This window comes from Garra rufa, chromosome 10 (assembly GCF_049309525.1).
Source record: "Garra rufa chromosome 10, GarRuf1.0, whole genome shotgun sequence".
Lineage (NCBI taxonomy): Eukaryota > Metazoa > Chordata > Actinopteri > Cypriniformes > Cyprinidae > Garra > Garra rufa.
Window position 1 is genome coordinate 41,220,265 of NC_133370.1, and position 18,795 is coordinate 41,239,059.

Here is an 18,795-nt window from a genome sequence, read left to right on the forward strand (position 1 = left end):
ATCATGCATTTTGTATGATCCCTCTTATTTTGGTAAAATAATTAACATTTAATCGCTTAATTAACATCAATCGCTTGATCTTGTAGTTGCAAGCAGAGGTCAACCAAGTGATAAGAGAGAAGAATGATTTGCTCAAGGAGAGGAAGGACTTCATGGAGCGTGAGATAGAGAACAATAAGGAGCTGGAAAGGAATATAAGCGCAGCTGAACGCCAGGCACTTCGACTCAGGCAGCAGCTCCAGGAAGAGGAGAAGAACCAAAGACGTCTGCAGGATGAAGTGGGTCTACCAGAGCTTCCCAACCAACACTGGATGCCTAAAATGTGATCCTGGACCACAAAACCAGTCTTAAGTAGCATGGGTATATTTGTAGCAATAGCCAAAAATACATCATATCGGTCAAAATTATCATTTTTTCTTTTATGCCAGAAATCATTAGGATATTAAGTAAAGATCATGTTCCATGAAGATATTTTGTAAATTTCCTACCGTAAATATATCAAAACTTAATTTTTGATTAGTAATATGCATTGCTAAGACAAGTTGGACAATTTTAAAGGCAGTTTTCTCAGTATTTAGATTTTTTGCACCCTCAAATTCCAAATGTTCAAATAGATATATCTCAGCCAAAATATTCCTAACAAACCATACATCAATGGAAAATGTTTTTATTCAGATTTCAGATGATGTATATCAATTGAAAAAAACTGACGCTTATGACTGGTTTTATGGTCCAGGATAACAAATATGCATCCACATTTCTTTGCTTCTGAAGGGTGTATCAGTTCATATTACCAAGGCTGTTATGGTACCATGACAAAATTATTTTTTTTGTTCTTCAAAGACCTTGGGGTACCATGTAAATACCACAGCATAGGTTATTATAGAAATTATAAAAGTATTATTGAACTATCATACAATACCATCAGTGTAACATGATATGGTACATCTTTGTAATAGGGATCTGTTTATCTGTTTAAACTTTAATGTTACTAAAATGCAAATATATGAATTGAATTAGGCATAACTAATCAAATGTGCTTTTTTGCTTTTAGGTTGAAGTGCTGAAGGGAACTTTAGACCGAACAGCCACAGATGTGGAGACCACCAGATCTCAGTTAACCAGCATGAAAAAGGACATTCAGGACAAAACTGCAAAGTAATGCTTTCTCTTTTGTCAGACAGCGACTCAGTCTTATAGTTCAAAGTCCACCAATCCCTTTTTTCCTCCATTCTTTCACTCACTTCTACTGGAATCGACAAAAATCAATTACAAATACTCAGAAGAATAGAAAAAATAGAGGAAAACACTAAGTGTGGTGCCGTCAGATCTGACATTACATAAACATTGCAGACTCTTTGTAGTAACATATGCAGCTGTTTTTTTGTAGAGTTGATGAGGCAAAGCTGCATAACTCTGCTCTGAAGGAGAAGCTGCAGCTGGTGACAGAAGCGGTGCTGGATGGTGAAGAACAAGCTGCACAGATGGAGCAACTGCACAAAGAACAGGAACAGAACATCAAAGTGAGTTTGACTGCTTTGACTCCTTAGGAATTTACTGCCAATCTGGGCATCATTTTATTTTGCATTGAAAAGCCATATGGCTCAAAAATCAGAGAGGGCTGCTCTCTCTCTCTCTCTCTCTCTCTCTCTCTCTCTCTCTCTCTCTCTCTCTCTCTCTCTCACTCTCTCTCTCTCTCTCTCTCTCTCTCTCTCTCTCTCACTCTCTCTCTCTCTCTCTCTCTCTCTGGTTTCATAAACATTACTATATTGTGCACCATGTATTAGGGGTGTGCGATATTGACAAAAAGTAATATCTTGATATTTTCTGTGAGTTGATTGATGGGGATAATTACAGGTCCTTTTCAAAAAATTAGCATATTGTGATAAAGTTCATTATTTTCTGTAATGTACTGATAAACATTAGACTTTCATATATTTTAGATTCATTACACACAACTGAAGTAGTTCAAGCCTTTTATTGTTTTAATATTGATGATTTTGGCATACAGCTCATGAAAACCCAAAATTCCTATCTCAAAAAATTAGCATATTTCATCCGACCAATAAAAGAAAAGTGTTTTTAATACAAAAAAAGTCAACCTTCAAATAATTATGTTCAGTTATGCACTCAATACTTGGTCGGAAATCCTTTTGCAGAAATGACTGCTTCAATGCGGCGTGGCATCGAGGCAATCAGCCTGTGGCACTGCTGAGGTGTTATGGAGGCCCAGGATGCTTCGATAGCGGCCTTAAGCTCATCCAGAGTGTTGGGTCTTGCGTCTCTCAACTTTCTCTTCACAATATCCCACAGATTCTCTATGGGGTTCAGGTCAGGAGAGTTGGCAGGCCAATTGAGCACAGTAATACCATGGTCAGTAAACCATTTACCAGTGGTTTTGGCACTGTGAGCAGGTGCCAGGTCGTGCTGAAAAATGAAATCTTCATCTCCATAAAGCTTTTCAGCAGATGGAAGCATGAAGTGCTCCAAAATCTCCTGATAACTAGCTGCATTGACCCTGCCCTTGATAAAACACAGTGGACCAACACCAGCAGCTGACATGGCACCCCAGACCATCACTGACTGTGGGTACTTGACACTGGACTTCAGGCATTTTGGCATTTCCCTCTCCCCAGTCTTCCTCCAGACTCTGGCACCTTGATTTCCGAATGACATGCAAAATTTGCTTTCATCCGAAAAAAGTACTTTGGACCACTGAGCAACAGTCCAGTGCTGCTTCTCTGTATCCCAGGTCAGGCGCTTCTGCCGCTGTTTCTGGTTCAAAAGTGGCTTGACCTGGCGCCTGTACACGGTGGCTCTGGATGTTTCTACTCCAGACTCAGTCCATTGCTTCCGCAGGTCCCCCAAGGTCTGGAATCGGTCCTTCTCCACAATCTTCCTCAGGGTCCGGTCACCTCTTCTCGTTGTGCAGCGTTTTCTGCCACACTTTTTCCTTCCCACAGACTTCCCACTGAGGTGCCTTGATACAGCACTCAGCCTATTCGTTCAGAAGTTTCTTTCTGTGTCTTACCCTCTTGCTTGAGGGTGTCAATGATGGCCTTCTGGACAGCAGTCAGGTCGGCAGTCTTACCCATGATTGCGGTTTTGAGTAATGAACCAGGCTGGGAGTTTTTAAAAGCCTCAGGAATCTTTTGCAGGTGTTTAGAGTTAATTAGTTGATTCAGATGATTAGGTTAATAGCACGTTTAGAGAACCTTTTCATGACATGCAAATTTTTTGAGATAGGAATTTTGGGTTTTCATGAGCTGTATGCCAAAATCATCAATATTAAAACAATAAAAGGCTTGAACTACTTCAGTTGTGTGTAATGAATCTAAAATATATGAAAGTCTAATGTTTATCAGTACATTACAGAAAATAATGAACTTTATCACAATATGCTAATTTTTTGAAAAGGACCTGTAGATTTCGCTGTGTGTATTGTTGTGCTTAAGGTCTACCGTGCTGACTCCTAAAGTTTTTGATATTCTTCATATTTTGTGTGGTCAGTTCACAGCAGTGATGGAAATAATTATTTTCCAAGAAGTTTAAATAGATTTTTACCTGTTTTGGGCATTTTTACTTTTATAAAGCCATTTTTTCTAAAAGTGTGCATCATCTTTTGAGTCAAATTCTTACATTTAATCCGTCAGTTATAATAATAATACATCTAGGCTGTTACCACACAAATTAAATCATTATCAACAACATTCATCTTTGCAGAAGTTGCATATGAAGTGGCATTTAGATGTTTTTACACATGTTAAGGCAGCTATATTTGCAATTATTTTGAAACTGAAAAGATACTTGTGTGTGAAGGTAAAACCGCCAGTAGGTGCGAGCAAGTTGCTGTTAATAAGTGAGTCATTGCCATTGAATCGAATCATGTTGTTCGGTGATGCAAAACAGTACTGTGGCTGTGTTTGGAATGATTTTTTGTTGTCAAAATTTAGCATAAACATAAAATATGCTGTCTAAAACGTAAGACTTAACGTAATATTAACTTGTTGTTTATTGAACTGCTGTAAAAAAAAATCAATATCACATTTGTAGTCATGCTGATTTTTGAAGAAAAAAACGGCACCCTTCGTGTAATATTGATTAACTATATGAAATTATATAAATATATACATTTTCTGCCCCCATATCTTGAATTATGTGATCATTCTAAATGCATTTTAATATAATGAAATCACACATCGGTAGAACAACAATTACGATATAATCGCACACCCCTACCATATATTGACCATTCAGTATAATAACACACCAAAATCCAACCTTTTAAATTCTACAAATTAATTAATCCATCTCAACATTATAAAATACAGTATGGATGAAATAGATATTTATTTAGAGATTTGCTAAAGATTACATTTAGCAGTGACATTTTGAGTACAGTACATTTGACAGCAAAGGTAATCCAATTTCAAAAAGAGGGGATATGCACAATTATCCTTATATTATCCTTATATATTAAGTGTGTTTTTAATTATGAAAGTTATTGTAATTTGTTCCTAGTCATACTGTATTTGGGTTAATAAAGCATTAAAGGGATAGTTCACACAAAAATGTTAATTCTGTCATTAATTATTCACCCTCATGTCATTCCAAACCTGTAAGACTTTTGTTTTACAATACAGTTTTTTTTTTCATGAAATCCAAGAGCTTTCTGCCCCTTTATATTGACAGCAATGCAACTGACACATTTAAGGCCCAGAAAGGTAGTAAGGACATTGTTAAAATAGTCCATGTGACATCAGTGGTTCAACCGTAATGTAATGAAGCTACGCAAGCACTTTTTGTGTGCAAAGAAAACAAAAATAATGACTTTATTCGAAAGCTGGCTCCTGCATCAGCAGATCCACACGCATACATTGTGGTACTCTTGTAAACGTGTGTCGACTGACACAGAAGAAAATTATGGTTGAACCACTGATGTCACATGGACTGTTTTAACATCGTCCATACTACCTTTCTGGGCCTTAAACTTGTCAGTTGCATTGCTGTCTATAAAGGGTCAGAAAGCTGTTGGATTTCATGAAAAATATGCTAATTTGTTTTGTAAAATTAAAGTCTTACAGGTTTGAAACAACATGAGGGTAAAAAAATAATGACAGTATTTTGAAAAGACAGTATCTCCACATTTGAATTTATTATAGTTTAAATAGAATTGTAGTATATAAATTTGGCTCTATTGTAATAGAAGTTTTTTGTTACTTCTTGTGCAGGAGATCGATGCTCAGCTTCTCCGACAAAGGGAACTCATGTTCAGAAAGAGTCAGGAGTTGCAGGGACTACGTGATAAAGAGAAGAGCACCACAGCTGAGATCTCCGCCACCCGGGCTGCTATCTCCAACCTGAACAGCAGACTCAGCAAACTGGACCAGAACCTGCTCAAACAGCAGATGATCATCTCCAACCAGGCAAGAGATCCTTAGCTAATGCAAGCTGGATGGTTGTTTTCTAGAAGTTAACAGATGACTCAAGTGTTTTTTGTTTGGGGTTAGGACTTTCAAATCCAGATGCTGGAGAGGAAGACATTACACTTGCAGGGGAAGGTGGACACAAAGGAGAAGGAAGCTCTGGAGAAGAGGGCTTCTGATCTGGCTGAAGCTCTAGAGGAGAAGAATAGGACAGCTGCCACCCTCACCACGCAGCTGAAGAAACTCCAGGTATGAGTGTGGGTCTCTGTTGTCACACAACACAGTGATGCTCTCCTCAGGTTTGGAGAACAGCTGTTGTCAGTATAGGCACATGGGTCTGATTCACAGGTGACGTAAATGAAATAAATGTGACCCTGGACCACAAAACCAGTCTTAAAGGATTAGTTCACTTCCAAAACAAAAATGTACTGATAATGTAAACACCACCTTGTCATCCAAGATGTTCATGTCTTTCTTTCTTCACTCGTAAAGAAATTATGTTTTTTGAGGAAAACATGTTAAGGATTTTTCTCCGTATAATGGACTTCTATGGTGCCCCGAGTTGCAGTTTAAATGCGACTTCAAACGATCCTAAATGCAGTTCTAAATGATCGTAGCTGAGGACGAAGGGTCTTATCTAGCGAAACAATCATTTTTTTAATGACAATTTATATATGTTTTAACCTCAAATGCTAGTCTTGTCTTGCTCTGCCTCATTTTCTTCCTCAAATTCAAAATCACCCTATATCGCTGTTTTTTTTTGTTTTTGTTTTTTTGTGAAGGGTGTTTTATTTTCTTTGCATGTTCACTTTGCAAACAGTAGGTCGGTACTTCTGCAGCAATGTAGGATGCTTTTGAAATGATTTTAGAAGTTGAGGGAGGAAATACGATGGGAGTTTTTCAACACACCCTATCCGTCTTGAACTGGAAAAAAAGTTCAGGCAGAGCAAGACAAGCGTTTGAGGTTCAAAAGTATATAAATTGTAATTAAAAAAATAATCGTTTTACTAGAATCTAGATAATACCCTTCTTCCTCACCTAGGATTGTTTTCAACCACATTTGGGATTGTTTGATGCTGCATTTAAACTGCATTTTGGAAGTTCAAACTCGGGGCACCATAGAAGTCCACTCTGTGGAGAAAAATCTTGAAATGTTTTCCTCAAAAAATATAATTTCTTTACAACTGAAGAAAGAAAGACATCTACATCTTGGATGACAAGGGGGTGAGTACATCTTATGTCATTTTTTGTTCTGGAAGTGAACTTATCCTTTAAGTAGCACGGGTACACTCTTAAAAATAAAGGTGCTTTAAAAGGTTCTTTACAGCGATGCCATAGAAGAACTATTTTTGGTTCCACAAAGAACCGTTCAGTCAAAGGTTCTCTAAGGAACCATCTCTTTCTTACCTTTTTATAATCTGAAGAACCTTCTTTCACCACAAAGAACCTTTTGTCAAACAGAAAGGTTTCTCAGATGTTAACGGTTCTTTATGGAACCATTTAAACAGAAAAGGTTCTTCTGTGGCATCGTGAAGCACCTTTATTTTTAAGAGTGTATATTTGTAGCAATATCCAACAATACATGGTATGGGTCCAAATTATCGATTTTTCTTTTATGCCAAAAATCATAGGATATTACGATCTGATTTTTTTTTTTACAATTTTTTATTAGTAATATGCATTGCTAAGAAATTCATTTAGACAACTTTTAAGGTGATTTTCTCAATAGTTTTATTTTTTGCACCCTCAGATTCCAGATTTTCTAATAGTTGTATCTCAGACAAATATTGTTCTATCCTAACAAACCACACATCAATAAAAATGTATAAATCTCAATTATTATTTTTTTTTTTTTTTACCATTAAGACCATTTGTAGTGCAGGGTCACAAATGTGTTTATGGAATGATTATGGATTCCCCTTTTTTCTTGGTATTCTGCCCACTCAGAGTATTCTCAGGTTTTTAGGACGGCTGTTGTCAGTATAATAGGCACACAGGTCTGATTCACAGGTGACGTAAATGTCATAAATGTGTTTATTGAATAATTATGGATTTCCGTTTTTCTTGGTATTCTGCCCATTCAGAGTCTCCTCAGGTTTGGAAAACAGCTGTTGTCAGGATAGGCACACGGATCTGACAAGTGACATGTCATAAACGCGTTTATTGAATGATTATGGATTTTTTCTTGGTACTCTGCCATTGCGTTATTTTAATCAATGATGGACATCAGTAATGCATAGGACAATGCTTTTAACCAGTAATTTCCTGTTTTCTCAGTCTTACATTTTCTGCTGTTCTAAATGCAATATAAATGTAAAATTGCTTATAACTAAGCATAGTGAACTTCAAACAGATCTTTAAACTGTTTGACAGGTTATATTTGTCTTATCAAGGGATTTCATTTAAAGCATATTAAATATATTTTAGAAACTTTTTTTGCATTGTAATAACAAGCAAATTTTCTTTTAAATTCTTGCTACTTTAATGCAAAACATTATATTTTATATATTTTAAATTTTTATTTAAAATTATAAATTATATAATAAATAGTTTATGTATGTAATTGTATATAATAATACATGTATATATTTAAATTGTATATAATAATAATAAATATAGCTGCAAGCAGCGATTACCTGCGGTTTCAAGCGTTTCAAGGCATTTAAGCACATATGAAAAAAGACATTATGTAGAAAGCCTTTTTTTTTTTTTTACAAATACATGTAATGTACCATAGAAATATTATTTTGTAATGTTTCTGACTGTTATAGTGCCAGCTGGGGTCTGATCTCCTTAAAAAGTTTGTTTAGAATCACCTGTTGCATGTGCTCACCAGGTTTTGTGAAGTTTTAAATATTCTTTTAGGCTTTATAGGATTTTGGGTAAATTCAGATGGGCCTTTTTTCTAAATTTACCCCATTATAGCTTCCCAAAAGGTAAATCTCAAAAATGTATTTTTATAATTATTGACCTAGAGAGTCCAGAGGATTGTACTGCAGTGTTTTTTCCAGATTGAGTGAAAAACCTAGAACTAGTTCGCAAAAGTTTTTTTTTTTTTTTTTTTTAAATCTTCCCAATCATTTAACAAACGATTTGATTGACAGCAGTATTTCTAGAGGCAAAGTTGTCCGGAATGAGAAGTGCTGTCATATGATATGAATATCACGTGTATGTGCGAAAAAATGTGTAATGCACAATCATTTCCGCATTTGAAAAACGCAATATCACCTCCCAGTGGCTGATTTCTTTCAAATTTCTCACAAACCTTTTAGGCCATCAGTCAAACTGGCCCACCAAGTTTCGTTCCAATCGGCCCCTGTTAACCATGTTTAATAAGTGGTCAAACTTTATCGGCCAAAGATAAACTACCCAGAGAATATTTCTGAAATACTTTGGTTGCAAAATACCCCAAAATTTTGCCAGGCTGACGATTGAATTTGAGGCATGCGTTTTGTCCAGAGTGAGCCAAGGATTCCAAAGACACTTAAGCCTGGGACTGACTTTTGATCGCTGTAACTCCTCCGTCAGGCCAATTTTATTTAATTAATTTATTTAATGTTTTTTTCTTTTTCTTGTTTTAATTTGGGGATGAAAATTTTTGATCTGTTTGGGTGTTTTTAATGGTGTATATGTTCTCAGGATGATATCCGCTGCATTAGGAAAGACACAGAGAAGATCGGAGCTGAAAAGAGAGAGCTGACGTCCAAGATCCAGGAATTGGAACTCTTCATTGACAACTCTGAGAAAGACCAGAAAAAACTCAGGCTCAAAAAACAGGTGAATAACTTGATAAGACCTGGAACAACCAAAGCCACAAAACTCTATACAATTCAAACCTCGCTAGTTTGTTTCTTGCCAGATTCTTTAATTATTTTGGCTAATTTGAGAATGCCTCCAGTTGAAACTGAATTTATTAATAATACAGTATATTAGACATATGTTCTCCCACCATCAGCACTTACTATCAGCACAACTGATAAAATGTAAAAATATTTAATTAATCTATTGTAGATAACCTATCAAAAGCATTTTATATCAGCAGTGAAAGATGGGAGAGAACAACAAAACACATTTGCGTCCGTTTCACGTGTGTACGTCTTCTCCCTTCAGGATAGCATGGTGGAGAAAGGTCTCCTGAAGATGGAGGTGCAGCGGCTGAGAGATCTGCTGTATGACCGAGCAGATGGAGTGCTGAGCCTGGAGAAGAGACGTCTGCAGCTGCAAACGGCCATGAAAGAGAAAGAAGAGGAGATCCGTGTGCACAGAGAGATGCTCACTAAACAGGTCAAGCTCACTGAACAGGAGAGACAAGCACTCAGGTAAAAACACTACACTAGCCAATAGAGTTTAAGGATTATTTAGTGTGGCTTGGAAAGATAGATTTATACTGGAATAAATATATAAATAAAATGTAAATAAATAAACACCATGATTTATGTTTATGACGTTTTAGTTCATTTCTTTTTTTATTTCATTTCATTTTTTATATTGTGCAATTTGTAAGTAGTATATAAATTATATAATTTCTTTTTATAAAACCATAAAAAATTAGAAGAGGATCTGCACTGATTTCATGTCGTATATTTGATTTCTACACTGATTTTTTATATATTCTGTTGGTTGTGACAAATGGCCTAAACAGTGCTGCAGTGAACGAGAGACTGTTCAAAATTGACGCGATGAGGAAGAGGTATGAGATTCTGACTGTTTCATTGGCTGCACCAGAGGGAGAAGAGGAGAAATCCCAGGCCTACTTCATTATTAAGGTATCATTACTCCGTTTTTTTTATTCTGCCAATTAGATGCATAGAGCTTGGGGTTCGACCGATTATCGGCCTGGGGTGCGTTTCCCCAAATCATTGTTAATTAACTATGGTCACAAGGTCCATTGAACTGTATTGTTAATGACAAAACGTGTGACCCGTAGTTGCTTTTGGGAAGTGCACCCCTGGCTGATTATCGGCACCGTTGTATTTTTATGGTTAGCGGTATTGATCATCTTAACCAATTCGCTGATATAATAATTTAAAAGCATTTAAAGAGAGTTTTTGTCAGAGCCCTTGTTATTCTTAATTTTGACATTAATTTTAATTTTTACACCAGACACGTATCAGTTCAAAATATTGGTTATCTGTCTACTTGATCTGTATTAATCGGTATTGGTCATTTATAAAACCAATTTGCTGATATAATAATTTAAATGCATTTAAAGAAAGTTTTTGTCAGAGCCCTTGTTTATTCTTAATCCTAAAAAATATATCATGGTTTTTTTTTTACAAATATATTAAGCAGCAAAACTTTTTTTTTAGCTTTGATAAAAATAAGAATTTTTTCAGCAATGGACATCAAATCAGCATATTAGAATGATTTCTTAAGGATCACGTGACACTCTAGACTTGAGTAATGATGCTGAAAAATCAGCTTTGCACAAGAAAAAGTTACATTTTAAAGTATATTCAAATGTAAAACCGTTATTTTAAATTTGTAGTAGTTTTACAATATTTTTCTATTATGGTATTTTTTTAATGTATATGTTCAAAGAAATGGAGCCTTAGTAAATATAGTGACATCTTTCAAAAACATAAAAATTAATGAATCTAAAACTAAAAAGTCCAGCTTGGGTATTTGAATTAAAAGCTTTTCTACTGCATTACCTTTTTCATATCAGAATGAACATAACTACTCTGTACATCTCGGTATCTAATAAATACTGGAATTTTTCCAAAGGCAGCTCAAGAGAAGGAAGAACTCCAGCGGCAAGGAGACGATTTGGACGCCAAAATCCGCAAGACAGAAAAAGAGATCTACGCATTGGAGAACACCCTGCAGGTTGTCAACAACTGCAATACAACCTACCGCAAAGCCCTGACCAAAGTCACAGAGTCCAGTAAGTACATTCACATCATTCACTTTAAAACTATATTTCTATGTTAAACAGATTAGTCAAAAAGTGTTTCTCTGTGTTTGTTAAGTCAGTCTTAAACACCATAACTTATTGTCAGCTTCTTAGAACATTCTCACTAATGTCACCACTTTCAAACAATGGATTGTTGAGTGATTCCAGTGTTAAAGTAGTCTGTAAGCGTGTCTAAAGTATGAGGAAACAGATCACTTTCTTTGTCTTCCCCCGACTTGTTACCTTGGTTTCTTATTAGTTTCACACCAGTTCCTTAGTTCACTGATTATCATTCCTCAATGTATTATTGTCACATTCCACTTTCAACTTAAGTGAGTTCCAGGCAATCACACGTCATGTTAAAATATTTCTGTCAATAGGTTGTTTGCACATGACGTCATTGCTGTGGCGCGAAATGCAGCTGAAGGGCGAGAAGTTATTTTTCCCAATAGGAATCACTAGCAGAAACTTATAATGCCTATGTTTTGCATTGTTTATGGATGCTCAAATCAGTCAAATCGAGAAACCACAAGGAGCTTTTATCATGTATGAAAAATTTGCTGTTCATGAAGGGGGGAAGGCAAGAAATAGACTGAAAAGCGCAGGAAACAGTGGCTTGTGAACCTCCATCTGTGATCAGGAGGAGAGTCGGATAATGCTTGTGTGTGCAAATGGTTAATAAAAGATAATATGTTACGATATTAATAAAGAAATATAGAAATAGATACAGGGTGAGAGTGAGAATTCACTCAATGCTAAACGCCACACGTAGACAATGTAAGATATTATATTTGTAGTTTCGGAACTGAAGTGATTGACACATTTTTAATTACTGTATGGAAGCACTATTTGCTTACTTTCTATGCTATAATCAGTTCGGAATTTGAATAAAAGTTTCGCTTTACATATGTGACTGAAAAAGCAGAACGGATGAGATGGAGGAAAGTCTGTACTGTACTGTACTGGTTTAGAGGCAGATCCGTCAAGGCAGTGAATATAAGGAACTAAGCTTGATTGCAGACAAACTATTTTGGAAAGTTTTTTCCACAGTTATATGAAGAATGCAGGATATATGTCACTCCTTAAAGGAACACTCCACTTTTTTTGGAAATAGGCTCATTCTCCAACTTCCCCCGAGTTAATAAGTTGAGTTTTACCGTTTTGAAATCCCTTCAGCCGTTTTCCTGTTCTGGTGATATCATTTTTAGCATAGCTTAGCATAGATCATTGAATCCTATGAGACCAATAGCATCACGTTCAAAAATTACCAACGAGTTTCGATATTTTTCCTATTTAAAACTTGACTCTTCTGTAGTTATATCGTGTACTAAGACCGGCGGGAAATGTAAAGCTAATATCACCCAGCGCCTGAAATTAGTTCCCAGCTAGGTTAGCATTTGCACATGTGCTGCGTGATATTACTGCGCCTGCTTCGGCCATGTTACGGCAGAAAACTTCCTTGATTATTACACTGGAATGGAAGTGTAGTTCCTAGTTTTATCAGCCTAGAAACATTTACTTTACATTTTCTGCCGGTTTTAGTACACGATATAACCACAGAAGAGTCAAGTTTTAAATAGGACAAATATCGAAACTCCTTGGTCATTTTTGAACGTGATGCTATTGGTCTCATAGGATTCAATGATCTATGCTAAGCTATGCTAAAAGTGATTTCGCCAGAACAGGAGAACGGCTGAATGGATTTCAAAACGGTAAAACTCAACTTATTAACTCGAGGGGAGTTGGACAATCGAGCCGGTCCCTCCAGCTGAGATGAAGTCAGGGTTTTACAGTCCTTACTTCATCGTGCCCAAAAAGAGCGGTGGGTTACGGCCAATCCTGGACCTTCGAGTTCTGAACCGGTCCCTTCACAAGCTACCGTTCAAGATGCTTACCTCGAAGCGCATTCTTTCTTGCATTCGTCACCAGGATTGGTTTGCAGCCATCGGATGCCTGAAGGATGCGTACTTTCATGTCTCAATTCTGCCTCGACACAGACCATTTCTTCAGTTTGCTTTCGAGGGTCTGGCTTATCAGTACAAAGTCCTCCCATTTGGCCTGTCCCTGTCTCCCCGTGCCTTCACGAAGGTGGCAGAGGGTGCCCTGACCCCTCTTTGGCGGAAAGAAATCCGCATCCTCAACTATCTCGACGACTGGCTCCTTATAGCTCACTCGCAAGATTTGTTGTGCAGGAATAGGGACCTGGTGCTTCAGCACCTCAGCCACCTGGGGCTTCGGGTCAACCAAGAGAAGAGCAAGCTCTCCCCTGTGCAGAGAATCTCCTTTCTTGGTCTGGAGCTGGACTCGGTCAACATGACGACACGTCTCACCAACGAGTGTGCACAGTCAGTGCTGAATTGTCTGAAATGTTTCAGACACAAGATAGCGGTCCCTCTCAAAGTCTTTCAGAGGCTCCTGGGGCATATGGCAGCCACAGCCGCAGTTACGCCACTCGGCCTGCTTCATATGAGACCGCTTCAGCGCTGGCTTCACGACCGAGTTCCGAGATGGGCATGGCGCCGCGGCACACTCCAGATTGGCATTTCCTCGGAGTGTCGCCGCCTTTTCAGCCCGTGGTCAGACCCTGCCTTCCTACGGACTGCAATGGCATATCAACTGCCTGGAGTTGCTAGCAGTACTTCTTGCACTGCGTCGGTTTCACTGCTAGATTCAGTCGAGCCCAAGTTCTTATCTCTGAAAACCTCGCTCCTGACCGCGCTCGCTTCCATCAACAGAGTGGGGGACCTACACGCATTCTCTGTTAGCGAAACGTGCCTTGAATTCGGCCCGGCTTACTCTCACGTCATCCTGAGACCCCGGCCCGGTTATGTGCCCAAGGTTCCCACAACTCCCTTTCGGGACCAGATGGTGAACCTGCAAGCTCTGCCCCCGGAGGAGGCAGACCCGGCCTTAGTGTTGTTGTGTCCAGTTCGCGCTTTGCGTCTTTACGTGGATCGCACCCTGAGCTTCAGACGCTCCGAGCAGCTCTTTGTTTGCTACAGAGGACAGCAGAAGGGGAATGCTGTCTCCAAACAGAGGTTGGCCCATTGGGTGGTTGATGCCATCACCTTGGCATACGAGTCCCAAGGTGAGCCGTGCCCCCTAGGAGTTCGAGCTCACTCTACCCGGAGTGTTGCCACCGCTGCGGGCTGGGCGACGGCCAATACCTTCGCGAGATTCTACAATCTCCACGTTGAGCCTATGTCCTCCCGTGTGTTAAGGTAACATCAGGTAATTTGCGGGGGGCCGGCTTGGTGTGTCGGCTTGCTGCGCCACTCCTCACGGATCTGTGCGCTATTTCCAGTCGTTTCCCTCTGTGTAAACGCTGGCTCCTCCATGCCCCGCAGTCCAGACTAGACGGAGTAGTCTGACCTGTGCTCCAGCTGGGATTCCTTCGCCCAGCTGATTGTGGCACCATGTCTCAGTATCCATGGTCATCAAAAGACCGTGTTTCCTCCTATGTCTATAGCCAGAATAGATGTAATTTCCTGCTATTCCACATGCCTAACCACATGTGCTTCGCCCCCCGATGATCTGCTTCAGTTCCAAAGTAACTGGCACCCCTGGTGGGCCTCTATCCGGCCTACAGGCCTTCGGGCAGGTTACGTGTTGAGCCCATTTGTTCTGTCATGCTTGCCTGCCAGCATTGGTCCTCATGCATAACGCAGCCTTAGGATTGTGGCGTTTTCCATGGGTTAGTTCCCATATGTTACGTTGTAGTAAACGACTGAAGGGGAACGTCTAGGTTACGTAGGTTACCCACATTCCCTGAAGGAGGGAACGGAGACGTTACATCCCCTTGCCACAATCCGGCTCGGCTCTTCAGCAAAAAACCTGAATGAGTGAATGCTCGCCGCCATCTTATATACCCGTATGTACGGGGGAGTGGCTGTGCACGCAAATCTCACTCGCCAATTCTCATTGGCTTTTTCTCTTTAGATCAGAGGTGATTGGTCTCTCTAGCGAGTTCCCATATGTAACGTCTCAGTTCTCTCCTTCAGGGAACGTGGGTTACCTACGTAACCTAGACGTTTTCCAGTCTATGGCACCTTTAAACTACTGCTGTACAGGGTTTTGGCTATTGGTCCTGTTAGCAGCATGTAAAGCGAGCAAATATCGCTTCCATATTCACTAAAAACCTGCCACTCCAATTTATCGCAATCTCACAAGGTTCCGTTGTAATCAATCACAGATATAATGTCTTTTTTATAATGTGTCTATGTGTGGCATTTAGCAAATTCTCACTGTCTCAACCTGTATCTATTTATATATTTCTTTATATCTTAATAATATTATATCTTTTATTAACCATTTGCACACACAAGCATTATCCGACTCTCCTCCAGACCGCAGACGCAGATTTACAAGCCACTTTTCTCTGTTTTGTCAATTTCTTGCATTTTCCTCCTTATGAACAGCAAATTTTTATACACGATATGAAATGAAATTTCTAGGTTTGACCAATTTCCATAAACAACTCATTTTGAATTTCTGCTATTGATTCCTATTGAGAAAAATCACTTCCTGTGATTGACAAACACTCCACACTATGCTCGTTGGAAGCAGTGACATCAGATGACGTGTCCTGCCATCCGACCTGTGAACCGGACAGACCGGACCACCCTGACCTCAGTGAGACGCGTCTTTTGAAGTCAGTCCTTCCTATGAGCATAGTGTGGAGTCGAACTTTACACAAAACATTAGACATTAAGTTGATGAAATTACATCTTTATTTTTAGCTGTTTTCAAAACAGACAGCAGCATTTTATGTTACTTATTTTTCTGTTTTTGCTAAAATTGACACAAAAACATGAAATGTACTTGTTGTGTCATGGTGACCACATAGTGTTCAAAAGTTTGGGATCAGTAAGATTTTAAAAAAAATTTAACAAGTTTCTTATGCTCATCATTGCTGCATTTATTTAATCAAAAATACAGAAAAATCTATTCATGAAACATGAAAAAACAATGAACAATACATTTGTTACAGTATGTATTAATTTTTAATTATGTTAGTTAATGAAAATACAGTCATTCATTGTTAGTTCAAGTTAATTTACCGTGCATTAACTATTGTTAACAAGCACAATTTTGATTTTAATAATGCATTAGTGAATCTTAAAATTAACATTAATTAATGTTAACTAATTAACCTTATTGTAAAGTGTTATTTCAATGTAAAATAACTGTTTTCCATGTGAATATATTTTAAAATGTAATTTATTCCTGTAATGCAAAGCTGAATTTTCAGCACCATTAATCCAGTCTTCAATGTCACATGATCCTTCAGAAATCATTATAATATGCCTATTTATAATCAAGGTTGAAAATAGTTGCTGCTTAATATTTTGTTGGAACCTGTGATACTTTTTTCAGGATTCTTTAATAAATAAAGGGTTAAAAAGAACAGCATTTATTTAAAATAGAAATCTTTTGTAACAATATAAACTACTATTTAAAAGTCTGTGGTCAGTACATACTTTTATTCCGCAAGGATGTGTTAAATTGATTAAAAAAAAGTGATAGCAAAGACAAAGACTTGAATAAAGAAAAAAACACAGATTTATAAAAAATATTAAGCAACACAGCAGTTTCCAACATTAATAATGATAGTAATAAATCAGCATATTAGAATGATTTCTGAAGGATCATGTGACACTGAAGACTGGAGTAATGGCTGATGAAAATTCAGCTTTGCATCACAGGAATAAATTATATTTGAAAATCTATTAAAATAGAAACTATTATTTTAAAACGGTAATAGTATTTTAAAATATGACTGTTTTTTCTGTATTTTTGATCATGCAGCTTTGATGAGCATAAGTAAATTCTTTAAAAAATATGAAACATCTTACTGATCTCAAACTTTTGAACAGCATTGTATGGTCAATTTGAAACTCACTGAGGTTCGAAGTGGGACATTTAAATGCAGAAAGCCAGAAAATTGTGATAGTGGTGGGAGAAAGAGTTAAAGTCTCTTGGAAATAGTTTGTTCTCATTCTTAGTTCTGAACTACACTCACTCATGACAGCGTGTTGTTAAATTGAATATATATAGCTCATGCCATACCTTCACACAAATAGTCAGTTGTTTGTGGTATAGATACTAGACTGGGTTTTATTTGGCATATAAACAACGTGTGGAAAATTGTAATGCATGTAATCAAACAGAATTTCAGTGTGAACTGAGCAGTGCTCCATTTCACTGTAGGTCCTGCGCACCAGGAGAAACTGAAGCTGGAGGAGCAGAGACGAGCAGCCGAGGAGAAATACAAATATAAGAAACGGCAAATCCGAGAACTGCAGGAAGACATTGAAGTAAATGTTTCTATTGACATTAACATTCCATCAGACATACAGGTCTCTGTTATGGATCTGTTGAGCAAACTCACAATCACTTTGCATCTGCATATCAAATATGATGACATATGTGACTCTGGACCACAAAACCATTCATTAGGGTAAATTTTTTGAAATTGAGATTTATACATCTTCTAAAAAAAGCTGAATAAATAAGCTTTCCATTGATGTAGGATAGGAAAATCTGGAATCTGAGGGTGCAAAAAAATCAAAATATTGAGAAAATCGCCTTTAAGGTTGTCCAAATGAAGTGTTTAGCAATGCACATTACTAATCATAAATTATGTTTTGATATATTTACGGTAGGAAATGTACAAAATATCTTCATGAAACATGACCTTTTTGTCATGAAAGAAAAATCGATAATTTCGACCCATATAATGTATGTTTTGCTATTGCTAAAAAATATCACATATGTAAATAATCACTATAAATCAGATTACCTTTAGAAACACTAGGAGCAATTACTTAGCTAAAACTATATATATATATATATATATATATATATATATATATATACAGTGTTGGGGGTAACGCATTACAAGTAACGCAAGTTACATAATAATATTACTTTTTACAAGTAACTAGTAAAGTAACGCATTACTTTTTAACTGACAAGAAAATATCTGAGTTACTTTTTCAAATAACTAACGCCAGTTACTTTTTCCCCCTTATTTATTGATTAAAAGCTCTCCTGTTCCAATGTTGAGAAAAATCAGGAGTAAGATGTTACTTTAGTTCTAGAATAAATGTGAACATGCATTAATTCGTCTCACTCACTAAAAAACAGATACATTATTTCTCAAAATAAGGAAAAACAGTGAAATTCAATGAAAACCTGCACTAATTAAATATGTTAAAATATGTAAAAAAAAAAAAAAAAATGTTCTGCGGTCCACTGCAGATTTTTTAACAATTTATTTGTGAATTACTGTGTCAAATAAGTATTTGATTACTTGAGTCAAAAAAAAATGATATTTGGTACAGAAGCCTTTGTTAACAATTACAGAGGTCAAACGGTTCCTGTAGTTCTTCACCAGGTTTGCACACACTGCAAGAGGGATTTTGGCCCACTCCTCCATACAGATCTTCTCTAGATCTGTCAGGTTTCGGG

At 37.4% G+C, this 18,795-nt stretch overlaps 1 protein-coding gene across 1 annotated transcript in view; it reads left to right on the forward strand.

Annotated features, from left to right (window-relative positions):
* Nucleotides 1-1,060: 1,060 nt before the first annotated feature.
* ccdc39 (coiled-coil domain 39 molecular ruler complex subunit) overlaps nt 1,061-18,795 on the forward strand; it is a 33,947-nt gene continuing 16,212 nt past the window's right edge. Inside the window, exons 1-9 of the mRNA XM_073849667.1 lie at nt 1,061-1,158; nt 1,391-1,523; nt 5,232-5,426; nt 5,511-5,675; nt 9,066-9,203; nt 9,537-9,745; nt 10,069-10,192; nt 11,154-11,313; nt 17,533-17,639. Coding sequence (XP_073705768.1) covers nt 1,127-1,158; nt 1,391-1,523; nt 5,232-5,426; nt 5,511-5,675; nt 9,066-9,203; nt 9,537-9,745; nt 10,069-10,192; nt 11,154-11,313; nt 17,533-17,639 — 1,263 coding nt within the window. The 5' untranslated portion in view covers nt 1,061-1,126. The remainder of the gene's footprint in view (nt 1,159-1,390; nt 1,524-5,231; nt 5,427-5,510; nt 5,676-9,065; nt 9,204-9,536; nt 9,746-10,068; nt 10,193-11,153; nt 11,314-17,532; nt 17,640-18,795) is intronic.